The sequence below is a fragment of the Drosophila kikkawai genome, chromosome 2R (genome assembly GCF_030179895.1).
Source record: "Drosophila kikkawai strain 14028-0561.14 chromosome 2R, DkikHiC1v2, whole genome shotgun sequence".
Classification (NCBI taxonomy): domain Eukaryota; kingdom Metazoa; phylum Arthropoda; class Insecta; order Diptera; family Drosophilidae; genus Drosophila; species Drosophila kikkawai.
This window is the reverse complement of record NC_091729.1, coordinates 8020831-8048192: the sequence shown is the minus strand read 5'-3', so window position 1 is coordinate 8048192 and position 27362 is coordinate 8020831. Positions and strand designations below refer to the sequence as shown.

The window sequence follows — 27362 nt, the reverse complement described above, 5'->3', positions numbered from 1 at the left end:
TTCAAAATATATACCTTAATCTATACAATTAGTATGTGTAAATAATTAGGCTTGCTATATAAAAAATCATTTTTAACGACTCGATCGACGTCGAACAACACGGCCATGGATAATTAACCGAAGAGCTTTACGTTTATTAAGGCTTATGAGGCAGTCCGATTTGAAGTTAAGTTCTGGGGCATAGCTGGGTATCATTTTAGGGTTGATTGTATATCTATTAATGTAGTATAGTTTTTTCTTTAGAAAAAATAGGAGAAATTAACAGTTACGTTTGGCATTAGTAGGGTTTTAAAGCATTTACAAACCATTTTAAAGGGACACTGTAGTGGAAAGTTGGCCGACCTACGCAGCTCATCGGCAATCATTTTAAGTAAAAAATTTGACTGTAAAGATGATAATGCCTGGCAGTAATCCATCTCTATTGCCGTATAGTTGTTTATGGTTGACCCTCTCTTAATAGAAAAAATATATGTGCCTTTTATATCCTTTACATCCTTGGCCAAAGTAAGATTTACTGAAAATGTTCCATTGGATTGGGATGACCGGTCTAAATGGCAGCTGAGGTTGGTTACTAATTCCGGTAAATAATTTGGGCATTCAATTGCAGTCATATAAGCATCCATCTTGATTTAAAAAGAAACAGTTTTATTTTTTAATGAATTTTTTTTTGTAATTTGTTGTCTTCACTTACCCTTGCCCGTACACAGCTTACAATCAACGTGAGCAGAGCCAAAATTCTTTCGACGTTCATGGCAGTGGAATAACTGAATCAGAACTAAATTATGTTTGAAATATACTTATTTTTGTATCGAAAATGTATATTTGATTGAATTATAATAATCCTACAGAATTTTGGTTTTATTATAATAGCTAGTGTAATCGATAATGAGACGTAATTGAAAATTCCTATTAAAAAACCATACATTTTGAACAATTGAACAGTGCTCCATCAACTCGGCTGTTGATGCTGGATTAGAATATATTATATATACTTTATAAGGTCGAAAATGTCTCTTTCACTGCGATGTAAACTTTTGACTAAAATTATATGTAATACCCTTTAAGGGTATAAAAACGTTATTGTGAGAGAATCTCCAAAGAAAGACGATTTGATTATTTCTTCTACATCAATTTCCCTCGCACAGGAACTATCCTCATATGATAAGTCGAGTCTCAACCCTAGGCCAATCCTAAATGAAACCATTTAGATCCTGTTTCTACCTTCCCTGTCAAAACTTCGCAGTCGGCTTAAGTCCCAGTAACTTATGATTTTATTAAATTTTAAAAGTTATAGTTTTGGTCCGCCTTTACGAGAACCGGATTAAGGAGCTGCTGAACGCCTCGGTAAAATCTTTCCACGGACTATAATGCGTATGGCCTTGCTCATACTGTCGTTAAAGGTAAACTCTGTGTTGCATCGGAAACTTCCGAGAGGAACAAATGCTGGAAAGTCTTGCTCATCCAAATTAAGTTTTTCCAAGGTATAGGTGAAATTCTAGAAAGAATTTTCTAATTTAAGATGTGTCTATTCAAAACATTGCACATTTTGTACTTACCGGTTTCAGAGGACACTTCAGGTTTGAATATTTTTTTAGGGCTTTTGCGTAGATATTAAAAAATCGGTTTTTATGCACGCTTCCCATGAAGAGGCATGCATCCAATCGGGCATCGAACAGCTTCATAGCCTGACCATTTGGTTTCCAAAAGTCCAAGATAGAGCGTGCTTTCAATTGATCAACATATCTCTTTAGCACTATTTGACAGTTGACATAGCTCTTGTTGTCAATTTGTAACACCTGGCAATCGAACTTTTCGAGTAGTTCTGCATCAAAAATCTTAATGCTGACATCGTCGACGGCGATACGAAAGTTTCGAGGCGCTGAGCCCACGCACTTAAAAATTAGAAGCCAGCGTACCCAAAGCCAAGTTTTCATGGTTAGAGCTAAGCTTATAATGCTAGATCCCAGCTTAATGAGGTTTCAACTGGATGAGCAAGTACATAATTACAAATGACGTTATTTTTCAATTATTTTTCTAGTCATTAAATTTCTTTATTTAGCTGATTGCACTTCTTGATATATGTATACCATATAGTTTGGTTAGAATATTTGAATTTTTGCTCTCAAATTTTGATGGAACATTGAGATTATTTTTGATTTTAACTATGTGAGTAAAGTCTTAGTTAAAAATATTCGGATGTTTTGTGGGAAATAAGGCATAAGGTTAAAACAGTTTTTTTAACCGTTTTTTAAATAATTTTTCCTGAAGAGCGGTTAAGACTTAGCAATTTAAATTTTTAAAAGTTTTTTTTAAGCTTCTAAGTAAAGTACAAAGTATTTCTTAAAGTTTTTTTATGTTGAAATATTGCCATATTTCCAAGATATAGGGTGATGAAGTACTACACCTTAAGTATATTTTTTAAAACATTCAAGAATTATAAACTACTTGACCTATCAAAAAGATCCTAGATTATGAGATGTCCGCCTGTATATAAAAAAAATCCTTTAAAAACACATATAGTACATATGTTAAGGAAGCGATTTCAATTATTTGAAACCGTCACATTTTTACTAGACTTCGATTCCTCCTAATGACTTTCTCTACTTGTTAATGACAACTTTTCCTTGAGTGACTATCCGAAGTGCCAGGCGCTGTTGCGTAAAGTACTCCGTGATTGTTCTAAATTTTCCAAATGGTACATAGGGTGGCAGGTCCTTCTCATTCATATGCCAATTTCTTAAGCTGTAGTTGTAGTTCTGTGGAAAATCATTATAATAAGGCACTGTTCCATTTCTATATATAAATTTATGTCTTAGACTTACTGTCTTTAAAGGACAATTCAGATCTGCTTTTGTGTGTTTTTTGAAGCTTTTGACGTATATGTTGAATAGGCCATTCCGGTGAGCAGTTCTCAGAAATTCGCAGGCGTCCAATCGGACGTCATACAGTTTTATTTTGTTTTGATTGTTCGCTTTCCAAAAATCCATAGTGGTGTGCATATCAATGTCTCTTACAACACACTTCAGCGTCATCTCGCCGTTGACGTAGCTCCGATTGTTAATTTGAGCAATTCGAAAATCGATATGTTCAATCAAGTCGCGTACCTTGTATCTCACGGAAAATTCATCTAACTTCACTCTAAAGCCTCGTTCTTCAGTATTTACGCAAATAAATAAGTTAAACCAAAGAAGTCGGAAAAGAGGACTCATGATCGAAGCTTTCGGTATAATGACAGTGGATTACGGTCATGAGGTCCAAATTATTATTGGACACGTTTAAGCTTTAACTATGCATAATAGACGTGATATGGACCATGGACAAAGGCCCTAATTAGGAGTCCGTTCTAAAATAATTACATTTTGATAATTGTATTTTTTTTGCTCTGGTGAAAGGTATTATAATTTTAATCAGCAAATTGCAGCAAAACGTACCCGGATCTGTTAACTATAGTAGACATAAATCAATCGGCTTAAATGTTTATACTTTTTCCGTTTTAACCAACTTTTCGCTAGTTCAATGGCATAATTAAGAGACCTCGTATATAAAGGATAAATTTCTGTCTTTAAAGTTCAAAGCATTGTACATTTTATTACTCAGATTTGTAAAGATAATTTTGTAAGTGCTTTATTGATGAACTTACTATAGTTCAATTTATATTTCTTCAGTGTTATATAATCTTTATCCTCATTATTTGCATTTAATAGCTACACCTTGGCCGATATTTCCCCACTAGTCACAATACGTATAACCATTTTTTTTTGCGAATAATATTCTGTAAGGGTATGAAATTGACCAATTGGTGCAAATGGCGGAAGATCCAGTTCGTCTAAATACCAATCCTCCAACTTGTAGCTATAGTTCTGCAAAAAAATAAAATTATATTAGAAACTTTTCAATTTAAAAGGACATTTCACACACCGCTTTCAAAGGACAGGCTAGGTTAACATTGGCGTGCTTTTTAAAGCTCTTCACGTAAATGTTAAACAATTTATTCTTATGGACACTTCGCAGGAAAGAGCATCCATCCACCCGAACGTCGTACAACTTCAGTTTCTTTTGGCTGTTCGGTTTCCAGAACTCCATACTGGCTCGCACGTTTATGTCCCCAACGTTCCGTTTGAGAATCATCTCGGCGTTCACGTAGCTGCGATTATTTATATGATATAGCCGACAATCCATCTTGGCGAACAAGTCCGGCACCTTATACTTGATCGCGAACTCCTCAAAATGAATTCTAAAGTTGCGCTCATCTGTAGAGGCAATGTCCATAAAGAAGTATAATCCACAGATCAAATACACTGTGTTCATGACTAAAGCTTAGTTTATAATGATGAGGAGTACATGGCAACCGGATCTACAGACTCTTGTGATGTAAATTATTAATATAGTTATGTATATAATTAAAGATGGCATGCTTTGATATTGCTTTAAATGTTATGAAACAGACTAGCACGCCTATACGTAATTATTATGATCATTCAATCGGAACTGGATTAGACAAAGTTTGGGCTAACTGGATGGGTTTTCCTGCTTTATACATTTATTTTCTAGGAATATACAATTCTATTTCAAGTGCTTTCTTCTCTAGGGATATATTTGTACCATTATTTCTGTTACCTAATAGTTCCTTATCATTATTTTTTTTGCTAAGTGCACACCCCTAGTTGACTTGCCCACAATTAAAGTAGTCATTGAACCTCCATAGCCCATGGCCCAGATACTTCAATAATTACCAATGAATGATAATCTTTGGTTCTTAATTTTATTGCTGAATTTTATGTGCACAGAATACAAGAACTTCAGTTTGACCTTCCGACTTTGGCGACCAATCGTCCATCGAGTTGCATGTGCGCCAAGGGCTTTGACTTCTGCTCAAAGGAAGCTCTGAAGCGATAGGTGCATTCTGGAAGGAGATCTGGTAGTAAGTCCTCGTCGACGAAGGCTCTTGTCAATGAGTAGTTGAAGTTCTAGTACGGTAGAGAAAAGTTAAGGTATTTGAAATTACAACAATTTGTTAAAAAAAAAACAAATATTCCCAAGCAACTCACCGGCTTTAGTGGACATTTCGGTTTGGTATTAAGAAAGCCAGCATAATTATTGTAGAGCAATCTAATAAACTTATTTTTGTAGCCATTATTAAGGACGGAGCAAAAGTTGAGCTTCACATTATAGAGACGCATTTCCGGCCGCCGAGGCCGAATTATGTCCATTGACGAAGTTAGTGTGATGTCATTTACAAGCCGGTTAATCATCATGTGTCCAGAGAGGTAGCTGCGATTATGCTCCTGCTCTAGAACGGCACTCTGGGACAGGAACAGGGCGTGATCGTCGACGGTGAACGTGAAGCGATCCAAGTGCACTACCTGGGCACTAAGACAGCGTTCGGCCATCCAACTGAGAACCAGAAGCTTCAACTTGAGCAGAGACATTCGAAAGGCGGCTTGCTTGGCTACTGGATAACAGACAAACTATGGACTAACTGCTAATGGGGGATTCCATTGTTCCTGGCTGAGCATTCCGTCGGCAGATTTGGCCCTAATGGCTTTTTAAATGGTGCCGTCTGGTCTAAATTGCCGCAATATCTCAATATGTCAACAATACGTATTCATATACGCATACAAATTTGTTGTTTACTGTTTTTTTCTCTAACTTTCAAAAGTGAAAACAAACTGCAGACCGAAGTAAACTAAAAATTGTTCACGTGCAAAGATCAAGCGGAGTAGGTGGTAGTATTTACTTTATGTAAAGTAATAGGGAAAACAGAATCAAGGCAAGAAGAAAGTACAAGAGATTATACAAAAAGGGCTTAATAATAAAGTTAGTTAACATTAATCAGAACTAAAATATTTTACAAAATCGGGCAGATTCTAAAAACAAAGAAAGCAATTTTGAATATATTTTGTATATATAGTCAGTGGACGCACAAACCTAATCCTTGAGAAACTGTTGTTTATCGTATTAAAAATATTTCAGATTTAAAATATTTAATATAATCTTAATCATAAATATGCTGAACAATAGCAAAATGAATACATTTTTAATGATCTAATTGCAAAGTCCAAGGGTATACAAACTTCGGCGTGCCAAAGTCAGCTTGCTTTCTAGTTTTGTAGTAATTTTTATTTTATTCATAAGTCTTATTTACGATTCTCAGCTTGATTCAAAACATATTATTTTGCATAATAAACAAATCAAACGCTCCACTGTGCGTCGTGTTATTCAGAGCAAGATGCAGCTCTGTGACTCTAAGGATGCTGATGCGAGCTCATGCGAGGGAATAAAGGATGCAAAGGGTTTTGGCTGCGAACCGAGGCATAAACAGTAGCCGTACTGTTGTAAGTACGGCAAAGAGGAGTGCCGTAAAGTAAAGTAAAGCAACGCAAGCGGCCCAGTCGAGTGTAGTTCAAACATAACACCTACCGTCTGGGATCTGGAGAGTCTCGACTCGTCTGCGGATGCTGTTGCTGTGGTCCGTATTATGTAAACATTGGCCGGGCTTCAATCTTTATTACTTCCCCCTCAGAGCACCTCAGGTTCCTGGCTCTACGTTTTGTGGACTTTTGTCTCGACTAGGCTCTTAATCGAAAACGTGTGTCAGCTTTTACCACATGACACATCACAACATTTCATTTTTAGCCAAGCAAACAATTCAGTGCAGTAGTTTCGATATTTTATCAGATGGCAAAAGGTAACAAACTTTTCGTAATAAATTTATTACCCAGTAAATGAGTAATCAAACTCAAAGAAATTATTAAATTTTTGATTAGTTAAACTTTGTATTACCTAGCAGTAGCTATCATCTACTCTAAATGTCACGTAAGTTGACACTTATAAGAACATTATTAATAGAATGACAACTTTATGTGCGTGGTGAGCTTAAATATTTTTCTGCCAAGCAAGAAAACAAACTAATTTTCCCATTTTCATACGCACGCCAATTTTCCTAAGTGACCAATTTGTCCGCGTGCAATTAACACAACCTATCTGTGTATATACAGGACCAGGAAAGAAGCATCTAATGGGAACGGTACCAAACTGCATTGCATTTTAAATATGAAGGTGTATATATTATGCAAATCTGTGCAATTTTCATTCATGCCCCCATATATGATTGGACGAGCCACAAACCGAGCACTGAGCTGAGCCACAGCGCCAGGCCTTAATTAGACTTTGTGAGCGTGTGAGGCTCATTTCATATGCAAATTGCAGTCGATTGGTTTCGCATTACATAATTAATAATTCAATGGAAAGGCATGTCAATCACACGCACGAATACGCCCGCCAAGGAACCCACACAAAGGACGTGTGCATTTCTATCGGGCACTGTCCAAAGGTCTTTAAAAGCCTGAAATAGTTGCATTTCGGGTGTGAATATTGGCTAGTTGCAGAAACGGTTGGATCATTGGTTCAATGAATTAATTGTGAGCTAAAATTCCTTTGGATTATTATACGAGTTGGAAGGGCTGCGTTGCTAACTTTTGAATAAAATTTTAACACTCTTTGCAAGGGTAAGAATAAATATATCTAGATGTGCAAAATAAATTTAACCCAGCCAAAATCGCTAAATTGGGTATAGGCTTTATATAAACCGAAAAGATTGGCGCTGGTTTGAAATAGCCTTATGGTAAATGCGCCTTTATCGATGTATACAACATGGCTGGGCGGGCCTATTTGTGCAATCAATAAATTTTACAGTCGATTGCACAGATACTGCCAGTGACAATTTACGAATCTAGTGGGCGGATGCAATGGCAACAAAGTGGGAGTGCCAGTAGAAGAGAAACAACTCGGATTAGCAACTCACTAAATTAAGAATCCTAAAAAGCTCTGCTTAATTTGATGCCACGAATTTTGGTTAACGTTTAATATTTATTATTCAATTACAAAGGCGACGGCACGGTAAAGCTGTTGACAAAATTGTTTCACAGCTGCACTGTGCCTTGTCCCCTCCTTCATGAAAATCTGCGAGTCTGCAAAAACTCGTTAAAAATCACTTAGAATTCAATCATCATAAATTTGTCAAAAATGTACTCTATCATTCAGTCACTAGCTTTGAGCGAAGCTTTAACGTGTTTGCTTTAGTGCCCTTTTTTGTCCACTGTCATACACCCTTTTTTTCATAAACTTTGTACTCGTTGCCTTCAAGGATATACTGAGATCTTTGCTTTTGTATGTTTGGGATGATTTCTCCTTCAGAACCACATGAAAGTCTCAATACCCTTGTTGAGGCATTATCATATTAGTCAAAAGTTTGCAAGAATTGTCAAATTTAAGCTGTGTTTTTAGGAATTATTCAGAATTAAAATAATTTCGACGTTAAATACACAAATATATATTACATGCATGCATATCTTTTGTTTTGTGCATTTAATTTTTGAAAAGTAAAATGCCAAAGCCGAAAACTGCAGCAGGACAAACGAGTTTGCTTTAAGACCGTTTGCCGTGGAAGTTTTCTTATGACAGCCTTTGGTTTATTACTTATGGTTTATGTTTTCGTCAGTTGACCAAATGTTTAGTTTAGCGTTGGTCGCAACAGCAGGGTAGACTTCCAAGGACCCGTTCGTCCCCCAAACCCGCAAATACCCCGAAGAAAAGCTTTTGTGGGAAGGTCTTCTAAGCCGTAGCTCCATGGTAGCTTCCATTTTTGGCAACAAAACGCAGCTAAAAGTTTCTGCAGCGGTAAAGAGGAGAGAGAAAAAAATAAAACACCCAAAGAAATTTCGGCTTGGGCAAAAAAGCAATAACAAAATATTATTATCAAAATCGTTCATCATGTGGCTGCAGGCAATAAATTTTGGACTCACTCCCAAAAGTAGCAACAAAAATGGCGGTGCGGAGGAAGAACTACAATTACTGTGGCAGTTGTAGGTAAAGGTCTCAGCTAACTGTTAATAAATCGCATTGCCAGATATAAGCGAGTTGTTACTGTTGGAAGGCAGTGTGGCACCGCCGCAGACTCACTCCTTGACACCTCTATCTTGCGCCTTTAACTTTAAACTAAACTAATTTTAAGATTTTGTGCAGTCTTAAATTAAAATCTTAATATGATATCGAAAACTCTAGAAATGGGATTTTTGGTTCAATCACAAAAAAATTCTTAAAACAATTGTAACGGTTTATTTATTTGTCAAAGTTAGAAATTTTCACAGTATCAAGTCATTTGATCAATATTGTGATATAAGTACATATGTATGTAAGTGGTTTTTTACCCTTTTAACACTTTTTTATTAAGTAGGTTTTACAATTTATTTAACTAATAGTTATACTATTAAATACGGTATTTCTGCGGATGACAAATTTTGATGATAATAATAGCCCATTCAACTGTAGCTTTCTTGCTCAACACTTTAATGTTCACCTCTAATATTTAAGAGCACGTAAATAAAATACACAAAAGTCTTAAAATGTTAGCATTAAAACTTCTTGTTACACATAAAACATTTTTTAAATATACCCATAACTCCAGGGTGTTTCTTCACCATTAAGAAAATATCATACTTAATGCAGAAAATAAATAACAACTGATTTAAATATAAAATGTACTTACATATATATTTATATAATGTTATACTACACAAAGGAAATAAATTAATATATATGTATATGTATATATGACCATGTTATCGAACTGTTCTTCACATGCTAAATACCTATATTGGCCAAATGTGTACAGAATGTCCTCTGCCAGCTTTGGGAGAACAGGAGCTGACATCGCGGGGGCGTTACCCCGGCAACTGATTCCCAATATTTGTGTAGCCGAGGCGGCTTTTGGGAGCTACGGACAAGCGAAACGAATTAACCGGCGATTGCTCATTTGCTATCGCCGGGGAGTGCCTTTGTCGCATTCCACCCAACGGAGGACGGAGTGTCGAGAACGGCCATGAATTTTGCATTTCAGCTTGCCTGTATATTTAGCTGGGTCTGCTATTGGGCAGAGGCCTGTGATTCATCAAAAGAGCGGCGACAGCTGACAGGCGACAGCTACGCATAGAAATGAATTATACAAAACCAGATAGACAATGGGGCAATACAGTCACAGTCACCTCAACCCTTGGGGAAACACCTGAGGCGGTGGCTCCGACTACGCGAAATGACTACGCTTATTCTTTATTAGTCAAACCCCAGAGAACCAGTCGACAAAGGCAATGAACGCTGCACAGTGGGGCAACCCGGCGCAAAACGATGACACTTTTCAATATATTTTCTTTATTAATTATACTCATGATTAAAATTAAAACATAATTTCAAGTAATTAAATCCATCAACTTAATAAATTAATTTGAAAAAAACAATACATTATATTTCCTAGTATACAAGTTTATATAAATAAAATAAAAAAAAATAAAAATTTAATATTTTAATTATGTTCCCAACGGTTTTAAAACGACACTTTTTTTTAAATAAATAATATAATAAAATAAATAAAAAGTAAAGCTATACTTAAGTGTGTTTGACTTTGAAATATAAAACAATTATTTTAAGCGACTTTTAAATATGAAAGAAAATTGTTGTACAAAAAAATTGTTTGCTGTATAAAATTGGTGTAGCCTGACATAAATTTATATTTTGCAACCTAATTTGTTTCTACACGCTTCACTGTACACAATCTGAGTTATCTTTTTCCTATCTCAAAGATATTTTTTAAGGCGTAATAAAATCTTACCGTTACATATGTTGAGTTATATTTAGTATTACCTAGATTGTACCTATTTATATTGGAAATGACAACTCAATCAATTGATATTAAAAAAAAATGTAATTTGTATTCTTTTCTGCTAGGAAGGAATATACAGAAAAAGGTATTTATATGCAAAGATTAAGCTTAAAATTCAAAATTTTACTCTCTAGAATAATATAGAAGATATTCGATTTTTTTAAGCGTCGGGTATCTCATAGTCGAGATACTCGACTAAATTATTCTTTCGTTTTTTTATATTCTATGCACATCTGCCTCCGATTATATGTACATAAGTACTCTTGTATGTCGTATACAGGGTACCCACAATCCACATGTACATTCTATATGTACATATGTTCGGTTATACAACATTTTGCGGATCGTTCAACTTAATTTGTATAGTTTCGCTTGGCATAGCAACACTGCAAAACCATACATTGTAAATATGTACATACATATCGACGCATTTTTGCGAAAGTATCGTATGTCGCTTTTTTTCGAAATTGAGATTTTAATGCAAAATTGTTAGGAACCTAATGTCTCACTACCCTGTAAAATATTATAACTGAAAACCCTATAGTTCCGATAAAAATTAAGTTTTAATTTTGTCTTTTCTATAGTGCTTCCTAAGAGATTAAAGCACAAAAAAGCTTCTCCTGTAAAATTGGATTTTTCGACATACGATACTTTCGCGAAAATGCGTCGATATGTATACATACTTAGATCATTTGTTATGCCTCATCATTCTGATCAGAAAATTTACGCTTACATACATTTATACACTTAAAAAAATCGGTAGAATATAATTTTTAGATCAGCTGAGTTCTTATATGTAAACATCTAAGGGCAATCAATACAATTCTTCAGTCTTTCTTATTAGTTGCAAGTAATAAACATTTTGACTGATAATTGAGTTATCCGTATAAAACAGACAAACCCAAATCTCAGTGTCCTAAACAAATATTCCATTTCGACTTTAAGAACATCGCGTAATAATCGAAATATTTTTTTTTTTTAGAAATTGCAGGCGGTTAAGAAATTACACAATATTTTTAAACTCAGACGTAGATCGACAACCTAAAATTAAGGAGAAATTAACCACATAGAAAGGACCGATTTCTTGTTTCACTGTTAAAATTTCAGGGACAGATGAAGTGCCTACTGTGTCACAGCTAGAACTGAGATTAACTAGGAGCTAGACTTCCTGTTAATTAAGAAAATTGTTTTGATTGCACCTTGCTGCACATTTCAGTTCCTAAGTTCGTTCATATGCACGAAGAATTGTTTATCTTTTTGTTCTAGCTATCTGATCAAAAAGATAAACAATTCTTCGTGCATATGAATGAAAAAGTTTATCTAGGCCTTTAACATTCTGACGAGAATTTTTAAATTAAGATGATTCAAATTTACCCTTCTCTTGTAAAGTAATTAAAAATGTAGGAAAGTAATATAAAATTTCAAGAGATTCATTTATCTTAAGTTAAATTTTCAGTGTATGTAGAAGCACATGCCCACACGCTTGCCACATTTTTTTTGTTTTGGCTTGCTGCCTTTTGGCATTTGCCTCTGCCGGTCGAATTGGTTGCCAACATTATGACAATGTTATGATACTCTTTCCTGGGAAAGCTCATATGTATGTATGTACATAAAAGAGCCAAAAGCGTGTAGCAAAACTCAAAACCAAAGCCAAACCGAAAACGTAAACTCTCAATATAATGAGTGCCATATTTATGGGAGCAGAGCCGGCCGAACGGGGTACAGATCTTTGTAAATAACTTCATCATCTTAAAACCTTAAACGTAAAATTTGATTGAAAATACGAGAAAGGGGCCTTAAACTGTTAAAATTTAAATGTGCAATATAGGTTTTTTTTAAATTAATTTAAAAATTATTAAAAAGTATGAACTTTCTTCCTTTAATGACTAAAAGGTGTACACAAAATAGTACCTTTATGCTAAGCCCCTCTTAATAATTTCCATGTACACCCATGTAGCAAACAAACACTGCTGCCCCACTCGCTTTTCTAACAACAATCACACCGATTACGTTGTCGTATAGCTTTTGAAGATGACGCGTGCTAGTTGTTTTTGCTGCCACCGCCAGACGTACTGGCTCTGCTTCGCTTTCCACACTTTCGCAGGGAGGGGGTGGTGGTGAAGAGTGGGAGAGTGAGAAGGTGCGGCGACATTGAACAAGGCAACGAACGGCAAGAGAGCCGCGCGTTTGCCTTTCTGATAACGTCGTCATCGTTGCGTTGAGGCAATTTTAATTTATGCACCACACGGATACAGAAACACACAGCCGAAGCAGAAGCGGTGGCACCAACAACAATCAACTCTCAATTGCGCTGTGACTGAGTTTTTTTAAGCTCAACATCTTTTTTGCACTTTTAGCCATTGTTGTTTCTACACTCTTTATTTCAGAGTATATGAACTAGAAAGCAACGTTTACACAGCAAGATCGTTACTTACAAAACCAGCCAGGAAAGTGGTATTATAGGGGCAAACATTTTTGATTAATTAATTAAGTTCATTAGCGACGATGGTCTAATAGATGTATGTACATAGTTTTAAATCGTTCCATAACACATATCGCTATAGTTAGAATATCAACAAAAAGTAAAGTTGGACCTCAATAGCATAGTAAACGCTAGCAACTTTTCCCCATTAAAAAATCAATAAGTACACAATCAATAAGTTCCACCAACCGATAATTGTGAGAGTGTCCAGCTGTCGAACTAGGCCACTGTGCAAGTTCCTCCTCCTCTCTGTTCCTCGCTCTCTTATGTAAACGCTGTCTCACGCTCTCACGCTCTCTTTTTGGCTCTCTCGTTTCAGCAGCAACGATCGGCGCGGGCGCTGCAGTTGGACGACTCGTTGTAATACCCTCTGAAAGGGTAGGAAAAAGCTCAGTCAGATTTTGACAGTTGACATCGCGCGACGCTCGGGCGCACAGTAGCAAAATCGACTCGACGGCGACGCGTCGCTCGTTGCAGCCGCGCTGTCGCGTTTTCTGTGTGATTGATTGCGATTATGAGCGAGACCTTCAAGCTGTCCGGAATGCAGCGCAGCAATATCGAGTTGGAGCGTCGGAGGCACCTGGCCAACTGGCTGTTGAACAGCAGCCCGCACATGGCAGCCGCAGCCGCATCTACAGCAACACCCACTGCTGCAGCAGCAGCAGCACCCACTGGTTCGGCACAACCAACAACAAACACTGGCTCAACAGGAGGAGTTGCAGCGGCAGTGGGCGGTGCAGCAGCAGCGGGCGCACCCAGCAACAGCGTCGCAGCTGCATCAGCAGCTGCATGTAACGGTAAGCTCTCGGGGGGAGGGAAACGGTGGTGTCGTCGAGCGGGAGAGGGAGAGGGAGAGTCACAGGCACGCGCTGCAAACAAGCGAGCGAGAGCCAGAGTGAAAGAACGTGAACGAGCAAACGAAAGAGTGAGTTTTCTGTTTGCTCATTGACGTCGCGTTGTTAGCTTTTGTATGCCCTTTCTGGAAGGTATTTCGATTTAGTATGCCGTTTGGGACAGCATATAGATTTATCTGCTACGGATGAAGAAATCATAATCAGGCTAAAGAAACTGGATTATATATAGTAATATAGTTATATAGTAATAATATACGAATTTTGAATTTTTTTTTTTCTTTCGTATAATTTTGAAATGCAATTTTAAGATTTCTTGATTCAATGAAGATAGATCACCTCTAAATTTGAGTTTTTGAAGTTTGGCTACAGATAGATATGTATGTACATATAATAATATCAAGTTCAGATCGAGAATTTAAGCCATTTTATGTTACTCAAAATTATTAAAAATAAACAAATCAATCAAAATTATAAAAAATTCAATTAAAATAAATTACATATTTAGGTACTGTACCATAAATTTGCATGAAGAATTAATTTGTAGTTTTCATTAAATCTTAATTCATATATGTAGTTTTTATTCTAAACCCTTCATCGACATATAGTTATTGTCTTGTTAGGGTATTTATATGTAACTAGGAAACAAAGTTTTTTTCCTGCCCTACTGATTTATTGCGAATTGAAGCGAATTTTGATGCCTAGGCGCGCGTCTTTCTTCGCGTAATTTCACACGAAACGTGACGATGGCACACCCGCCACCCAATCTGCCCCCTATGTCTCTGTGCCTCTCTCTTTTCCGCCCATGTTCTCCGCAATTGATATTTCACAAAAGATAAGCGCAATTTCACAAAACGTTTTAGCTCCTTCCCGGCGTTATGCTGTGATTTTTGCCCTCGTCTGCACTTACTATATTCAATGTGTGCGTGGGGCAGAAATTAAGCCAAATGTGCGCAATTAAAGTGAGTAATGCGCCGCCGACCACCAATCAGCGGCAGCAGCGCACAGTGGTTCGTTTAAAAATCGAAATTCCCAGCAGAGATTATATATATTAATATAATTTGTTAATAATTTTCAATAAACTATTGGCATCAAAGGATACTGATGAAGAAAGTGATTCCTTCAAAATCAGCTGGAAATATATCTTTGTATATATTTGACAAGATTTTTGTGTGTTAATGAAATGAAATAAAGTCGCTTTGTTCAAGCCGGGGTTGGAGAAAAGGAGCTACTGCGCAGCGGGTTTAATTCGCACCATGGGCAGCAATCAAACAATAACCAATCAAAAACCGCGATATCTATATTTGATTGCAGCGCTTGAAGTTCACTCACACCATTTTGAAAGAAGGCTGAGTGATTTCATGACAGACAATTACTTTTTTGGATTTCGATATGAAAACAAAAATAAATATGTACGTTATCTGTTATCTTTATTATTGTGTCTGGGGAGCGGTGAATAGGTATTAATAGCTTCCAGTTGTTACCGATATCCGATCCAATTTTATTTTTGCGGTTGTTTGTCATACAATTCCAGTCAAGTGTCTAAGCTCGAAAGTTCTTCCTCAATATTAAACTGAGTGCATTATAAAACATACAAGTTGAAATAAGACATATCAACAAAAACTACTTTTTCTACGGTTTTCATTAGTCAATGAAGCCAAATTTTAAAGACGTCATAAATCAAACAAGCTCTTATATTGCTTTAATGAACCATTAAATTTCGTCATAAGCAAGAATTTTAATACCTCTTAACTGATAATTGATAATTGATAATTGGCATATTCTAGAACACAAGATGCTTTGTGTGTACTTCGTTGTTTTTAATTCAACTGATTTTTAAATTAAAAGCTATTTTGGTTCAAATTATCTATTGTGAAATTGTACAACTATAATCTAGTAATATATGGGTTTTACAATATGACACTTCAAACTAAAAGTAAATCCCTTTGAGAATTAAAAATCACATTTAATTCTCCTTAAAATGAAGCATTTTAAAATTATTTTTGTGTAAAAATCCAAGTATTTTGTAGGCATTGCTTTGTTTAGGCTTCTATATTCACATTACTTTAGTTTTTCGTCGTTTGTTCTTCTTAATTTTGCGGTTACGCTTTGTGGCCATATTCGCCCACTGTGTGTCATCGCCTCGTTGACCGCTGACTGAGAATTAGCTGCGCTTAGCAACAGTTTTGAACCACTTGCCTGCCGTTGCGTCACGCCAACTGAATTTCGCTTGGGGTCTACAGAGGTGGCTGTAGATGTGGTGGAGGCGATACTACTTACTGTATGTGGGTTTTTCCCACTGCAGACTTCGGTGGCAATTAAACACTCACATGTGCATACATATGGGTGTGCATTTATATTTATGGGATTGCCTCACTGATGCACAATGCTCTACTCCTCGTTGCGTTTTTTATTGCAGGTGGTACAACGACGGGCCCCCATCACGGCCACCACCCTTTGGCGGGTGGTGCCGGGGCGCGCAAGCCCAAGCTGCGGCGCTTTAACTCCCACGATACCAGCTCCAACATGTTCTCCGTGGCGGAATTCGAGAACGCTCGCCTGGCCCGACGCAATGAGATCGAGCTGAGCCAAAGACTGGCACGACGCCTGCGTAGCAGCGCCAAGTGGGAGCTGGGGGCAGCAGCAGTGATATCCGGATCGGGGTCAGGACCTAGAGCAGCAGCGGGAGGTGGCTACTCGGGATTCTGTGGCGGCCTCAATGGCAGCGGCGATTACTCCACCGGGGACAGCAAAGCCTCCAAGGGCAGCAACGAAGTATGTTTTCATTAGTATTTTATTACCAGGGGTGCCATTAAAATGATTATTTTATATTAAATTTCTTGAAATACTTTAATCAGACTAAATGTTGACTCTTATTTCTAGTCCCAGCAGGAAGCATTGCCCGCCGATGTATTTCTTGAGCGGAATACCCTGCCTCGTGTGGCCCGCATCTTGCACACGAGCAAGAACTCCAACGAGACGCTGCAGTCCAGCTCATCGCACGGCTCGTCTACGGCAGCTTCAAGCAGCTCCTCCGTTGAAGTTAAACCGGTGGTCAGTGGTGCTGGAAACATTTCCAATGGCCGCATCGACACCTGCACAGGTACCGGCAACCATTCATCGTCCAGCGGAGGAAGTGTCACCGGAATCGGAAGTGGCTCTGGTTCTGTTCTTGCTCCTGGCCAGCAAACCAAAAAAAGTCAAAATAGCAGCCACGGTGGCATACCGCCCGGCCACGACGAGCTCTTCTTGCTCTATAGGCTGGTGCGTCAGCGGAACATCTACCACGGACACAATGCCAAGTCCCAAGCAGCGCAGCGAAAGAAGACGGTGCTCATTCCACAGGAGTTTTCTGGTGAGTTAGTGAACAAAAGTGACATTTATAAACAGAAGAGTAAAAGTATGAAAACGAACTTATGTTATTGTATTATCGGAAAGAAAAATAGTTTATATTATATTTCACGTAGGGTGAAACACGCTGGAACTAATATTTAAATATATATGTACATATGTATATATTGTATGTAGTTAGTTGCCAACAGCTTAGCCAACCTGTGACCCCGTGGCTCGGGTGATTAATATTCGCACTCCTAGTTACATACCACTCACTGATACTTTTGTTCTCATGACGAATGCAGTTGGACACACAGTAGTGCCAGATTATATATGGTCTAGTCGTAACTAACTCATTTGGTGACTCATGCAGGTTAACTATAATCTCTTGATGGGGTTACCTAATACTATCTCTGACTGTATTGCGTGACACAGTCACAGTTCAGCAATGAAAAGTAATCGCAACTTTTGTTCATAAGGCGTTATGTAATGAGCTCAATATTAGGGGTACCTGTGCCGGTGCTAGTCAACCAGTCAACAGTTGTGTCTTCTTCGGGGACCCACCATCACCCACATCCTCCTCCCCTCCCCAAACTGCGGCCAGCCATTGTTTCAGCGTGCGCTACGCCATGTGACTTTTCACAGCCACTTGGCGAGGCGCAAAGTAAGCCGAATGTGTGCGAATATTATGCAATTTGCCAATTTATAGACTTAGTGCGCTCGGTATTATCATTTTTATACCTGGTACCGAATGTGTTATGTATAATCAAATGTATTCTTAATTTTATACCCTTCAAAAAATATGTTCACATTGTACAACACACATTCTATCCTATCTGGCAACCTTGCACTTCTTCAGTATACTATTATAAAGAATATGAATAAACAGTTGGTAATAAGCACTCGACGTGATCGCTTCTGTCTGCTCGCTCCCAAACATAACAGAATGGGTGGTAGGGTATTATAGCTTGGTGACAACGGAAAATGCAGTACCAGGCAGAATCTCCAAACTCATAAAACGTGCATATATTCTAGATCTGCTTAATTAAAAAAAAATATTAAGCTATGCGAACAAAGTTTATAGACAAAGCTACCCAGATTTTAGTGCTATTGGGTGCTTGAAAATATAGTTAATTTAAAATTATGATATATTTTGATGTTGCTATTATAAAATTTGATTACAATTGGATGATTTATCCATCTATTTCGGCCGAATTTCGGATTTATCTTTGATTTTCCAACATTTATAGAATTATTATTCCGACGGTTCATATTAAGTAGTCGATTGAAAAGTTACAACCCACTTGATAATGAAAGTATTTTTATTTAAAAAAGAAAAACAAAGTTTTGTACAGGGTAATTAGTAGGCCGAAAGACTGCAGAATATTTTTCTAATCAATTTTTTTTCTGATACTTCAAAAAATTTGTAATACTTCTTGATATATTTTAAGCTATAAACTATATCCCAACTTACATTATTTATTTATTATTATTTAAAGTAATAACATTAAAGCAAGCACTATTGCACTAGGTAACAACTTTCAAATGTTTCGGTCTCTTGGATTTGACTTTTTATAGGTTAATTGTTCTTTATTATGCGCTTGATAACATGACAGATTTTTATAATTTATGCCCATTTTTTAAATTAAAAATTAGGTCGAAAATTACCTCTTATAGTGTTATCTACTATAAATTTTTGGTATTGTATAATACATTTAATTTGTTTTTATAACAACAATTTAAGTGATTCTATTTTCGCATCCATATGTTGGACTTTCCTGTAGGCTTTAATCTTTTCAACATTTTTTCATTATTCTTTATAATTTTGTAAATACGATGTTCTTCAAATGTAATTAGTAGTTTACAATATTGGAGCGCATATACAAAAATATATATTTGAACAATATACATACATATACATACATATGTGTGAGCAAAACAATTTATTAATGGCATCAGTACGTCATACTATTTGTATTATTTGTATTGTGCTCATTTTTGGATACAAGAAGGGGGAATGTACTGTGCATTATATTCAGTGCATAACCTTCAGCTGTCGAAAATAATGGATTTTAGATTTTAGCAAACAAGCAAAAACCAAAATAAATGTCCTTGTAGAAAGTGTTTTCAAAATTTGATTATTATTGGGAAAATATTCCACAATGTTGATGTAATGTATGGGGTAAGGTATTTTTGTAAATTGTTATATTTTTTAATTTAAAGGCCCGATGTCTTAAGAATTTTTTCTCCAAGTTTTACAACGATCATAACAAAATTAAAAAAAAAAAAGTTATGCTGAGTTGATTAAAGGTTGTTTGGCGTTCAATTTATGAATATCATAATTTCCGGATTTCCGACACAAATTACGAGCTCTATAGCCGGGAAACTCAAAGCTCGAGGCGCTCCGGCATATTTTTCATAGGTTCATAGGTCATCTCCGATTCTACTTTTAACTATCTCCAAAGTTTCACAAAGATTGACCATTTCCTACATTAAAAAATTCACGAAAAATGCTTAAATTTTGATCTGACGCTCTAGCTATTTGCTGGTCGTAGAACAAAATCCTAAAAAATCCCTAAAAACAGGCTGTTACATGGGATGACCTCCTTAAGTATAAGTTTTCGGGAGTGGTTTTATTAAAATTGATATTTTAATGTTAAATGCAATATCTATCAGGCCTGCTCCGGTAATCGAAAACGGCAAGAATTTTTCGTTTTCGTTTTTGAAAACGAGAAATTGGTGCTCCGGTAATCGAAATCGAAAGATTTTTTCGATTTGAAAAACGGGCACCTTTTTCTGGCCGGAATGAAAAGTAAATGGCTTTTTCTATATGAAATCAGACCTTATTTACAAAAGGAAAAAAATAGTTTACTCAGTGGTCTATTGATGTTTATTCCACAACACCATTAGATCATTCTGGCAGGTAGTTATTTTATAAAAAATTTATTTCTGACCCCACCTCAGATTTGACAACAACATTTTTGCCGTGTTCACTGAACACTGTTCAGCCAGTTTTCTCGTTTTGGCGATAGGTCGATAAGTTCACCGCAAAAAGTTATCGCTAAGGTTGCCATACTGTTGGTGGAACGAAACAGCCAGTTAAAAATACTTATAAAATATAAATGAATACATTAATAACTTCAAAGGACCGCCAAAATGGTTGTTTATAAATAATGCTATTTAATGTGATTACTTATATGGTCCAAATTAACCAAATAATTATTTGAGACCACCGGAATTAAAACTGTGAAAAGTGTGGCAGCATCTTAGGTGCCTGGATTTGCTTAATTCTACCATTTTTTGCCTTTTTCTGGCTTATAAAAAGGGCAATTGTAAATATAATAGGCAGTACTTTACGTTGTTTGCTTATTACCAACAACACAAGTTAGCTGCTTGAGCAGTGAGAAACGATCAGAAAACGAAACATCCGATAGCAGAAATTTGCCGAAAACCGGAGCAGCTAAAAACGAAAACGGTTCGTTTTCGCCCAAAACGAAATCGAAAAAATTTTACGATTACCGGAGCAGGCCTGTATATCTTATATATACAGCTGTGTTCACTGAAATAGCAGTGCCCCACGACCTGCACGTTTAAGATTGGAAAATACTGTTACAAACACTATTTTCATAAATTTTTTTTTCATAAGCGCTTAGTGTATTTAATTATTAACAATACCACAATCATTTAATTTAGGTAACATAAACCTTTTAGAAGATATAGCTAATAACAACAAAAAAGGTCTATATTATGCCGATCATTGAAATAGCAGTGAAAAACTAAAATTCTTCATAAATTTAAAAATATCGTATAAGAAACCTATTTCTTCTTAAATTCTAATTGACTATGATCTAATATTTTGTTAAATAGCCTTTAGAAGCTATCATAGCCTCATTCCTGGGTGGCAAGGAGTCCACCAAGTCTTAGCAACGCTTGAGGGGATTATGGTCTCATTCCTCCTGCACAAATTGCCAAAGCTGCGGCTTAGAAGTCGGAAACTTCTTTAATACGTAGCCCTTGATGTCCCCCATAAGTTTTCGATCGGATTTATATCCGGGGACTGTGCAGGCCATGGCATTGCATCCACTTTTTCATTAAGAACCCACTCCTTGGCCACCTTGCTGGTATGATTAGGGTCACTGTACTGCTGAAATGCGCAAATTAATGGAATATTTTCCTCAGGATACGGCTGCAAGACAGTTTTTAATATTTGGACATAAACATAATGGTCTTTGATCCCACAGATCATATATACGGGACCTACAACGTTGTATGAAAAGTATACCCAAACCATGATTTTTAGGCCACCGGGTTTTACTGTCTTCAGCGTATGGTTTGGAGGATACTATCTATTTGGAGGTCGACGGACATATTGTCTTGTCCTATTCCACCAAATAAAACCAGTTTGGAGTCATTTGTCCAAAGGATATTACGCCATTTGAATAGTGGCAGTTCAAGTGGCTATTGGCGAACTCGGATCTGGCCTTGATATGCCTTTAACCAAGCAGTGACATTTTCCATGGACTTCGCGAATCTAAAATTTATTCAATAATTCCCCGGCGAATGGTCCCATGTCTTATTCCCATGCCAATTCCCGCTCATATATCCCTAGAGGATGCAAAAAGGACGAGCTTTGCTGAAGCGAAGTACGCGTCGAGCCAGTACAATTGTGGTTTTGCGAATCGTACCTCGGTTTTTTTGGGTTCGGTTAATATTTTATGATTTATAAACTATTCTAAAATAACAATTTGAAAGATTTGGAGTCTCTTTACATGTTTTGCCCTTCTTTCTAGGCTAAGATATCTGATACCTTTCTCTCATGGATCAGTGAGGTCCTGCGCCCACTAAAATAATTTTTTTTGCGTTGTAAAGGTGTATTATAGTATAAACTATAATAACGACCTTAATTAAAGTCATTTTTTACAAAATTAAAAGAAATTTCGGCACTTTTTGCGAAAGAAAATTAAAAACTGCTATTTCAGTGATCGGCCAAAACGAGCTGCATATGTGAAAAATATCAATAAAACTTAAAAATACAGCAAATCTAACGGAATTTTTTCTCGATTCTTATCTTTATGTTCCATTTTACAAAAACAATGTGCAATAGATCAGCTAGCAAAAAGGAATATGTACAAAAAAACGTTTTGAAGTTGTTCCTCTGTCGCACTGCTATTTCAGTGAACACAGCTGTATATTCTCGCCAAAAAATTAAGTTCTCAAAAGTAATTTTGATCAACATAATTACATTAAAGAATGTTCAAATTGATAAATTAAATTAAATTAAAAGAATTTAGCATTTTCTAAAACCGATTTAAAAATATTTAAGGGAAAATTTGATAAAAAACGTTTCTTTGTTAAACAAAAAGGAAGCTAACTTCGGCACACCGAAGTTTCTATACACTGGCAGTTTACAATTAGAATAGATTGTAAAACTAAAACTATCATACCATATGTATAAATATATAGAACGAGCTGCTAGGGCCATCGACTATAAAGAAGTTTATTTATAACTAGCGTTTATACATGCTTTATTTTTTAAGAGAAACTAACTTGAAATAATTTTATTAAGTAATTTTTCCCATTTTTTCTTGCCGCAGGTTATTTTTCGCTGCTGAGCGAGAAGGGCTTGCCCACGGCCACGCAGTACGGTTCGCTGATGCAGCTGGTGCGCGAGCGTGTGTACAAGTTTGCTTCGGTGGACAATATGCCGGCGTTTACGGAATCGTCAACCAGCACTAGTGCCACTAGTCCAACCCACGAGGGTTGCTTACCCATCATCATTAAGGGACGACCGCAGTATATAAAGACGACGGCGAGGGGCGGACAGGTATTTCGACTTCTGGCCGTGTTTGAGGATGGAAAGCAGGAGCAGCACCACGCCAACCTTTCGCAGCACTGCAACGCTTCCAATGCATCCAAGTCCCACAGCAGCGGTGGCTATTTGGGCCGCGAAAAAGAAAAGAATCGGTATGCCCAACTGCTGAATGACAACAGGCAGGTGTTTTACGTCCCACTGTCCACCAAGGGCAAGTTCTATGAGATTGAGCCGGGCATACCGCAGCTGCTCCAGAAACTGGGCGATGCGCAGCGCAAGTTGAATCCGGAGTGTGTTCATCGGTTGGGCGCTTTGGTGGCAGCGGCCAAGCAATTGCCGCTAACCCTTCGCTATATTTCGGGCCCAGGGTCGGGTTCCGAGATTCCCGAGCAGCTGTGCATCAGCCAGGTGAGCAAGGAGGACGTGGTCATCGGATGCTCAATCGAGGATGTGGACGCCCAGACTCCCTTGCAGCTGAAGAAGTTCTACCCCAGTCGGGATGTGCAGCTGGTTAAGAGTTTTTTGGGATTCGATACCGAACAGCGGATGCTGGCCAACACGAATGTGCAGAATATGCTCAAGTTCTGCCAGTTTAACTGCGATTCCTTCCTTAAGCTGGTGGAGATCGATACGGCTCAGCGGGCGGATCGTTCGGGTTCTAAGAGCAGCCGAGAAGGTCTTCGAATCTTGAAGCCGCTGCATTTACCCAAAATCTTAAGACGCGAGAAAAGCTCCATGGCGGCGGGCCACGAAAAGGAGGATTCGATAATCTTTCTCAGCAAATCCGACCTGGAGAATCTGGAGGAGGCCAAGGAGGCAGCCAGTGCGAATCGTATATCCGAGCGCATGAAGGTGTTCCAGTCCACCAAGAAGAAGTGGTTCGGCAAGAACCAACCCCAGCACCAGCAACATCTTGAGAAGCAGCAGTCCAATTTGGATCTGGACGAGCAGGCCAAGAGAATGAGTATGGAGCGCTACACGGACATGTCGAAGCTGCTGCAGGAACGGTTCGGCTCGGAGCATCCCGACCAGCCAGACAAGGATGATGGTATATCCCTCAACAGCACTGGGGCTTCTGATACAGAGACCACAACCCTGACCACCATGGAGCACAAGTCGCTGGACACTCTGTTGCAAAAGTCAATGTCGCTGCAGGATATTGAATTGTTGAATGGCGGCCAGCGCAAGTCAGCACGACCAGATTTGCTGGTAAGTCACTCGCACGCCGATGTCGATGCCATCAGCGAGGCGGGCACCGAACTGGACGATGTGGAGAACCAGACACCGCCGCCGCAGTCCTTCATTACGGAGAAACTGTACAACGAGTTCCACGTGAAGACACGGCAGTACAGCAAATCTTCGTCAAGCCTACACCAAATGCGTCATTTCTCGCTACCTCAGAAGTTGCAGCTTCACGAGGCGGAGAGAGAGAAGCGTCACTTGATGCAGCTCAAGGCGAAGCAACTGTCGTCGGCCAAGGAACCAGTCGCCGGGCGAAGGGCAGCGGGTGGTGTCTGTCTGCTGGGAGGAGGACTCAATCAGTTGCCGGGCTCGCCCTCGCCCTTTTCGTTGGTGGAAGATGATCTTCCCTATTCGAGTGTGAGGGATTCCCTGGTTACCGCCGGCGACGGCTGCCTGCGATCCGCGGAGATTGCCACTAGACCTAGATCAACGCCTGTCGTGGACTACACCAAGGAGAATATTTACGCAGAAATCTGTCCACCGCTGCACACCGTTGGGACCCCCCCGTTCAACGGCGCGCCGGACGATGACGGTGATTACGCGTCGCTCAAGTATCCGTCGGCCAGCAGTGGTCCGCAGTCCGTGAGTCGGATCGAGGTGAATGGCGATGCGACAAAGAGTGGCGCCGCCATTAGCTATCACACCGTGTACCTGGGGGAGATGCCGCTGGGCGAGAGGCACACTGCACAACACATTACCACTGTGGAGCTTGCGGGAGAGGATAACATTTACAATACGCTCAAATGATGACTCATGTGATTCCGGCGACGTAAGTTTGTCGGCGCCAAGGGCTTATTTTAAGGAGACGCTTTTGGTCAAAGGGGGCAAAAGGGAGAGGAAAACAAAAAAACTCCAGTCACACGATCTAAAACGTACTCGAACTCTATCGAACAATTATCAATTTATCGTCCTGTACAATACAAAGAAGGAATCCCTATTATTTCTTGTATATTTCTTTTGAAGGTTCAAATCACCTAACTTGTCCTTTTCCTTAATTTCAATGTAAGACAGTTTTGAGAATATATTTCTTTTTCTCTTTTTATTTCCTTCTTAATATGTTTCTTCTAAAATAAAGTTTTAAGTAAAGAGTAAATTAAACTTTCTAATCCAATTAATTGCCACAATAGTTCAAGTTGTAAGCTAATAAATAAACACGACTAAAACAGGGAGCATTTGAGCAACTATTTTCTTAAAGATAGGTGATTGAACAAGATCTGTTTTATTGAACTAGAGGATAGAAAGAAAGGCCCACAATCTGATCTTAAATGAATTTATATTTTATTAAATTATATAGTAAGTTTAACGAGCTCGGCAAATGCCAGCAGTCACAGCTTTCGATTTAAGGAAAATATTAAAAATTGTCGGCCCTTTGACCATGGTCTAGAGTTTAATATTAATATGAAAAACCATATATACCATAAATATATGGTGCTGATGCACAAAACAAAACAAAAAAACACAAATGTAGAAAAGGCTACAATCAAGCAGAATTTGTGTAAATTCAAACAGAATTTGAATCTTTGTTGGTAAACAGCTAAGGAAATAAATGAAAATGATAATCTCTGTCGTATCACAACACACAAAAACGTGCGTGTATTTGTAGAGCGTAGTATTTTAGCATACCCAAAAACCCAATATCGACAAGTGAAATTTTAAAGAATACGTTATATACCAAGTGAAGACAAGCAATTTGTATTGTACATAATCTACTTATATAAGGGCGGATCTTCTGCGCCGCCAGTCCACGACCCGCCCGCTCCCCAGAAATACAACAACAAGAATCATATGGATGAAACTGAACATTTGGAAATTGCAATATTATACAATTGTATACATTACTTACATATACATATAGCTATATATATACACTTACTTACATACATATACATTATGGAAATCTTAGTGCAAACCTAAGGTATTATTAGCTCGTAGGCAATCAACAAAGTCAAATCAAACCATAAGCAAAAAACATACATATACACACCCATAAAATATATATATATACTGTATATTTGTAACATAGAACTTTTAGGGCAATATGCCAAACTTTTACACGATCTCTCGTATACTTTGTCGTTTTCTCTATTGGAAACCACCCATTAACTTGGTTTTGTTGACAATTCCAAGTTGACCACACAAACAACACGATTACACTAAAGTGCAAGCATGTCCATATCCCATTACTTACTTATTTCAACGTGTCTGCTTGTCCGCCCCATTTGGCGTCATTCAATGGCGATCCTAGACAGCTCTCCTTTAATACACACATTTAGAGATAACGTATCGAGCCACAAATCAAAGTGGGCTCGAAGCAATGCTTAGAGTTTAAGATCGAAATATAATGGTTCTAGTCTTAATTTTGAGAGCAAATGTGTAGACATGCCGAACTTTTATTTTTTGTAATGGAAGAGACTTCGGAGGTCCGAAGAATTCTACAAAATATACCTTTAATACGGTACTACCATAAAAACTTGTAATAACAAGATGAGTAACGCCATTCGATTAGTGCTCTCAACTCTCTATTTCACTCTTACATATGGCATCTTGTTATTATACGGTTTTTGGTACTCCACGCTTTTGTAAATGTGAACATTTAGGAGGAATTTATGATTTTGTATTTAATTTCGTTTGTTACCACAATCAATACAATACAATACAATACAAGAAATACTTTTGATTTGAAACGAAACAATTGTTTTTTATTTATCCCTCCCAACACAACACAGTATTCAGTCTAAGTAGTTGGAAGCAATTGAATACTAGGATAAACTAGAAATCCCTGTAAAAATGAAGCAATACTCACAAAATAGCTATGATACTAGTTGTAAATTCTCTTCTGACAAAGCAACAAACAATGCGGCCGCGAAGCAGGTTCAGTCAGTGAGTGTGTGTGATAGTAGCAAGGTAACGAGGGGTACTTGCTAGATG

At 37.8% G+C, this 27362-nt stretch overlaps 6 protein-coding genes across 10 annotated transcripts in view; 1 reads left to right on the top strand and 5 right to left on the bottom strand.

Moving 5' to 3' along the window:
• The window catches only part of B4 (imaginal disc development protein B4), a 44428-nt gene extending 17302 nt beyond the window's left edge, over positions 1–27126 (top strand). For 3 of the 5 annotated variants that reach the window (XM_017183152.3, XM_017160827.3, XM_017183166.3), the window contains 4 exons: positions 13516–13993; positions 16467–16822; positions 16931–17402; positions 22975–27126. In XM_017183152.3, coding sequence (XP_017038641.1) covers positions 13711–13993; positions 16467–16822; positions 16931–17402; positions 22975–25181 — 3318 coding nt within the window. In that variant the 5' untranslated portion in view covers positions 13516–13710 and the 3' untranslated portion in view covers positions 25182–27126. Of the gene's footprint in view, positions 1–13515; positions 13994–16098; positions 16394–16466; positions 16823–16930; positions 17403–22974 lie in introns of those variants that run through there. The other 2 variants (XM_017183159.3, XM_017160834.3) reach the window with 2 other exon arrangements.
• LOC108086160 (uncharacterized) lies at positions 73–13517 on the bottom strand. Its single transcript, XM_017183025.2, has 4 exons — positions 13386–13517; positions 692–775; positions 306–623; positions 73–237 (listed from the first exon to the last, which is right to left on the bottom strand). Exons 2-4 carry the CDS (start codon positions 749–751, stop codon positions 73–75), a joined length of 543 nt encoding a protein of 180 aa, XP_017038514.2. The 5' UTR covers positions 752–775; positions 13386–13517.
• LOC108086151 (uncharacterized) lies at positions 1322–1954 on the bottom strand. The gene is made up of 2 exons (XM_017183016.3): positions 1557–1954; positions 1322–1495 (listed from the first exon to the last, which is right to left on the bottom strand). Exons 1-2 carry the CDS (start codon positions 1932–1934, stop codon positions 1322–1324), a joined length of 552 nt encoding a protein of 183 aa, XP_017038505.2. The 5' UTR covers positions 1935–1954.
• On the bottom strand, positions 2601–3209 carry LOC108086143 (uncharacterized). The gene is made up of 2 exons (XM_017183004.1): positions 2823–3209; positions 2601–2756 (listed from the first exon to the last, which is right to left on the bottom strand). Exons 1-2 carry the CDS (start codon positions 3207–3209, stop codon positions 2601–2603), a joined length of 543 nt encoding a protein of 180 aa, XP_017038493.1.
• On the bottom strand, positions 3705–4476 carry LOC108086134 (uncharacterized). The gene is made up of 2 exons (XM_017182991.3): positions 3919–4476; positions 3705–3860 (listed from the first exon to the last, which is right to left on the bottom strand). Exons 1-2 carry the CDS (start codon positions 4306–4308, stop codon positions 3705–3707), a joined length of 546 nt encoding a protein of 181 aa, XP_017038480.2. The 5' UTR covers positions 4309–4476.
• On the bottom strand, positions 4744–6561 carry LOC108070422 (uncharacterized). The gene is made up of 3 exons (XM_017160880.3): positions 6421–6561; positions 5049–5449; positions 4744–4967 (listed from the first exon to the last, which is right to left on the bottom strand). Exons 2-3 carry the CDS (start codon positions 5427–5429, stop codon positions 4800–4802), a joined length of 549 nt encoding a protein of 182 aa, XP_017016369.1. The 5' UTR covers positions 5430–5449; positions 6421–6561; the 3' UTR covers positions 4744–4799.
• Positions 27127–27362: the final 236 nt, after the last annotated feature.

Coding starts and splice junctions, on each gene's coding strand:
- LOC108070422 (XM_017160880.3), bottom strand. CDS start 5,429: ATGTCTCTGCTCAAGTTGAAGCTTCTGGTTCTCAGTTGGATGGCCGAA. Junction 4,968..5,048: donor CGAAATGTCCACTAAAGCCG/GTGAGTTGCTTG, acceptor CTACCGTACTAG/AACTTCAACTACTCATTGAC.
- LOC108086134 (XM_017182991.3), bottom strand. CDS start 4,308: ATGAACACAGTGTATTTGATCTGTGGATTATACTTCTTTATGGACATT. Junction 3,861..3,918: donor TAGCCTGTCCTTTGAAAGCG/GTGTGTGAAATG, acceptor ATTTTTTTGCAG/AACTATAGCTACAAGTTGGA.
- LOC108086160 (XM_017183025.2), bottom strand. CDS start 751: ATGAACGTCGAAAGAATTTTGGCTCTGCTCACGTTGATTGTAAGCTGT. Junction 624..691: donor TAAGCTGTGTACGGGCAAGG/GTAAGTGAAGAC, acceptor TTTTAAATCAAG/ATGGATGCTTATATGACTGC. Junction 238..305: donor TACAGTGTCCCTTTAAAATG/GTTTGTAAATGC, acceptor TTTTTTCTAAAG/AAAAAACTATACTACATTAA.
- LOC108086151 (XM_017183016.3), bottom strand. CDS start 1,934: ATGAAAACTTGGCTTTGGGTACGCTGGCTTCTAATTTTTAAGTGCGTG. Junction 1,496..1,556: donor TGAAGTGTCCTCTGAAACCG/GTAAGTACAAAA, acceptor AATTCTTTCTAG/AATTTCACCTATACCTTGGA.
- LOC108086143 (XM_017183004.1), bottom strand. CDS start 3,209: ATGAGTCCTCTTTTCCGACTTCTTTGGTTTAACTTATTTATTTGCGTA. Junction 2,757..2,822: donor TGAATTGTCCTTTAAAGACA/GTAAGTCTAAGA, acceptor GATTTTCCACAG/AACTACAACTACAGCTTAAG.